Source organism: Merops nubicus, unplaced genomic scaffold (assembly GCF_000691845.1).
Source record: "Merops nubicus isolate BGI_N331 unplaced genomic scaffold, ASM69184v1 scaffold34562, whole genome shotgun sequence".
Classification (NCBI taxonomy): Eukaryota; Metazoa; Chordata; class Aves; order Coraciiformes; family Meropidae; genus Merops; species Merops nubicus.
The window spans coordinates 1-4,179 of record NW_008593436.1 but is presented as its reverse complement, the minus strand read 5'-3'; the positions used below and the strand labels follow the sequence as shown (position 1 = coordinate 4,179).

At 50.8% G+C, this 4,179-nt stretch overlaps 1 protein-coding gene across 1 annotated transcript; it reads left to right on the top strand.

Annotated features, from left to right (window-relative positions):
• Positions 1–910: 910 nt before the first annotated feature.
• Positions 911–2,085, top strand: OAF (OAF homolog (Drosophila); the record flags this gene model as incomplete). Its single annotated transcript, XM_008935452.1, has 3 exons — positions 911–1,045; positions 1,361–1,541; positions 1,811–2,085. Coding segments are annotated over 3 exons (591 nt in total), but the record flags the coding sequence as incomplete, so codon positions are not given.
• Positions 2,086–4,179: the final 2,094 nt, after the last annotated feature.

Below are 4,179 nucleotides of genomic sequence, written 5' to 3'. Positions count from 1 at the left end.
TAACCTTTGCCCAAATTCATCACTGGACAGGGTTACTGAATCCAGGAGCCCTTTGTGTGCTGGGGAAGTGACACCCTGGGACCTGAGCCCACTTGGGATGGAGTTTATCTCTGCCTGGGCTCTGGACTTTGGAAGCAGAATGAGGATGAATGGCATCAGTTGGTTTTAGAGGTTTTTGACCCAAGTGCAGAACGTGACTGTCCCTGTTTGCTTTTTCCAGACTGAATGGCGATTGCTCAAAGTGAATCAAAATGAAATCCACAGCTGATGGATTTTGGAGTCAGGCTGTAGATAGGCTACAATCCATGTCAGAAACACCATATATAAAATGCCAAAATTATTGACCCAAACAAAATGCCAAAATTATTGACCCAAACAGAAAAGGTGGCCTCCTACAGGTGATCATAATGGTTCCTTCTGCATTTAACAGTTGGCCTTTCGTTTTTGTTCCACGTGCTGTTGGGTTCAGAAATTAATCATTTCTTCTGCAGGATACCAGTTGCTCAGAAGCAGGGGAGGGAAGGCAGCAGAGGAAGTCTGGGACTGCTCACCCTGAGTAATATTTGCTTAAACAAACAAAACAAGGCTCCCTGGAGGCTTGTCCTCCCTCTTGGTCAAGGCCAGAAACCCCCAGCTGTTGTCTGAGGGAGCCGTGGATGTGGGATGTGACCTGGCAGCAATTTGTCCTGGCCACAGTGGGATTGTGAAAGCCTTTCCTTCTTCACAGTTATTAGGCTGCAGGCTTTTGGGTGGGATTGAAGCTGGGACTACACCCCTGTGCTCAGGCAGCAGAACTATGAGACCTTTGACTTTGTTCCTTTGGCCGGAGCCTTTCTCCTTGACCCTGACTCCTCTAGTTCACCTTGCTGGTTCTGTGACTCTCACTCTTGTTTATTTCTCTCTTTGTCAGGAGGTGAAAATCTTCCGTGCCTTAATCCTAGGGGAGCTGGAGAGGGGCCAGAGCCAGTTCCAAGCCCTCTGCTTCGTCACGAGGCTTCACCGCAACGAGATCATCCCCAGCGAGTCTATGGCAAAGCTGAGGCAGGTAAGGGCACCCTGCAGCTGGCTCCAGTGCCAGCTCCACCCTCCCATCCCCCCCCAGCTTCTCACAGCTGCCCTGCCTGGATTCCCTTCCCAGACAGCTCCCTGATGGTTCAACCATTACACCCACCTCTGGTGACCCCTCTTGCTTGAGGGACTCGGTGTTGAACTGAGTTCATCCAACAGTATTGATGCTGTTCTGCTAAAACCCTAGGAGGAAGTGTGATTTAGGTTAGCCTAGTTTGTATCAAAGGGTCAGTGGATGGTGTCAGGGGTGTTAAGGGTAAGGATTCATGTTTTTTTGTCTCATCCTGGGCAGAAGAACCCCAGGACAGTGCGGCAGGCTGAGGAGGTGAGGGGCCTGGAGCATCTCAGCATGGATGTAGCTGTCAACTTCAGCAAGGGAGCCCAGCTGAGCTCTCACCTCCACAACGTCTGTGCAGAGGCCAAAGAAGCCATTTACACCCGAGAAGAAGATGTCAAATTTTGGCTGGAGAAAGGCAAGTTTCCTTTTGGTTTTGTTGGAGCTGCCTCTGTCAGTGAGTTGGCACTCTGCTGTGGTCACTCCTGCCAGGTTTCTGGTGAGCAGCACAGACCATTCTGGCTTCTCTTTTTCTGTCTTTACAGCATTTAAGGCACGTCTATCACTTTTATCTGACTGCTTTTGGTGATGTAGTAGTGAATCTAACTAGGCAGGTGTTTTCAAGGTAACCTTCCACCCAAAAGAAACATTTCTTCACCCCTTTGTCTATCTTTTGGCTTTCTTTAGGGGTGGATGGCTCCATGTTCGAGGTGCTGCCCCAGACATCAGACCTCCCTGACCTGCAGCGTTGCAAGCTGTGTGCAGACCGTTGGAAGCCCTGCATCTGCAGCTACTCCCTCAGCATCGAGTGGTACCCCTGCATGCTCAAGTACTGCAAGAGCCGTGATGCTGGGGGCAAGGTCTCCTCCTACAAGTGTGGCATCCGCAGCTGCCAGAAGGGCTACACCTTCGAGTACTACGTGCCCCAGAAGCAGCTGTGTCTCTGGGATGAGGAGACCTAGCCAGAGCTCTTCAGGAGCAGCTCATCTGCCTCCTGCCACCCTTTAGGATGCCTCCCGGAGCTGGCTGCTCCAACCAAGGTTCACAGTGGTGCCTTGTGCCAGGAGAGCTGTTTGTGCCTTTGCCTTCTGGCCACCCGTGACTCCCTCCCCACCTGATGCTGTCTCATACTGTGATAGGCAGGCTCTGCTCACTGAGTGGTGATGCTCTCCTGCCAGGAGATCCAGGTTCCTGGAAGAAGCAGGAGGTGCAGGTTGCCGTGGTGAAGCACCAGGAGGAGAGTTTTGCCCTGCTCTGGAGTTAGCAGATGTGAAAGGGGGGGCAGCTCCCATGGGTTAATAGCCTCGAGCACCCTGATGAGTAGTCAGGGTGGGGAGGGAAATGGCCTTGATGGCCTGGCTTGTCAAATCTCTCTGCTACTGAAGAAGCCCCCTTCACTGACTTCACCTCCTGGTGACACAACAGCATTTCCCAAGGGGCAAACAGCTGATTGATGGGACCACATACCCTGAACAAGGAAGGTACGAAGGCTACCCAAAGCAAGAGCCTGCATGTAGCTTTTTCTAGTGCCCACGTGGCTGTTATATCTTTCCTGTGGCTAGAAGATACAATGGGGGGGATATATCCCAGCAATGACTTTTGCCCCTAAAGGGCAAAATTAATTAGGGCTCTGATTCATCTCTCTTTAGACTAGTGAAGGCCCAACTTTTTGTGTTGGGCCTGTGACTCTCCCACTGAGAAGGAAACATCTAGAGACTTGTGACAACCATCACAACACTGGTTGCAAGGTGGGAGGATGATCCCAGGTGGTTTCACACTGTCCTTCTGAAGAAGACAGCGTTCTACATCCACGGCCAGTTTTATCTCCTACTCTGCCAGCTATTCACAAGAAGCTCTTAGATGATTGTACTGCTTTGCTGTGCCTTGGATTCATCTGTATGTAAAACAGGGACAACACTGAAGCTGACCTTGGCCCTAGTGTATACCTAGGGGGCATCAAACAATAAAAACAGCATGTCCTCTTCCACTCAAGTTAGACCAAGCAGGGAGGCGAAGGAGGCTGTTGGGGTCATTGTGAACCCTTGTACCTCCTGGTGAGAAGCCTTCACAATGTGCCTTTTTGCCTAAAATACAGGAATTTTTGACAAAAAAAATCATTTGGTCACAATTATTTTTGTATTGGACACTTAAGGGGGGAGAAAGGAAAGGTATTTTAATATTACAACATGAAGTAAAACACACTTGAAATGATTTTTTTTTTAAAACAAATTATTTATCATTTGTAAGGTTAAATAAACTGATTTTTTTAAAGCATCTCTGGTGTAAAAGATTCTCTGTGTGTCATCACATGGGTGTGATGAAGTTATTTGGGTTCTTGATTAATAGTTGTTCCCTTGTGGGTAAGTTTGAAGCCTGTGGTTAGGACACTGAAGACCCATGGATGGGGGGGAACATCTGCTGTGCAGCATGACCACAGCCCTTGGTAGTGTGCTCCTGCATCTCCAGCATCCCAGCCCCTCAGCAGGGAGACAGATTGGACTTCTCTCAAGCAACTGTGGAAGCCTCTAAGCCTGAGGTCTGGTGAAATAAAAGCCCAGCAGTAGAGGCAGGTCCTGGGCAGGCTGGTACCTGCTCTTCTGGTGGGGGGGGTCTCATGAGGGGATATTCTGCAGATGTGGCTGGAGGCTCATCTGGATCCAGCAGCCTGAATAAAATATTCTTCATGTATTCCTCCACCATTGTAGCCGCGGGGAGGTGAGGGCAGCAGAGTTCTGGGCCACCTCAGAGCTCTGGGCTGCGCGGCTGCTGGAGGGTGAAATGTGGAGTGCTGATTCCCCCTAGTGTAACCTCAGCCTTGCTCTGCTGCAGCCGCGCAGCTGCTCACCCCCTTCCTCTCGTTTCGGGGAAGCTGAAACGGCTTTTTTGCCACTCCACGTGGCTGGCACTCACAGGGGTGTTCTCTTGCCCCGGCTCTTGCCGCAGCAGGACCCCGGGGGCCCTAGTCCTTGCTTGCAGGGGTTAAATTTTGGGGCGAGGTGTGCTGCGGCTGCCTGCCCTCCTGCTGGGGGTTCTGCCGAGCCCATTTCCACTGTCAG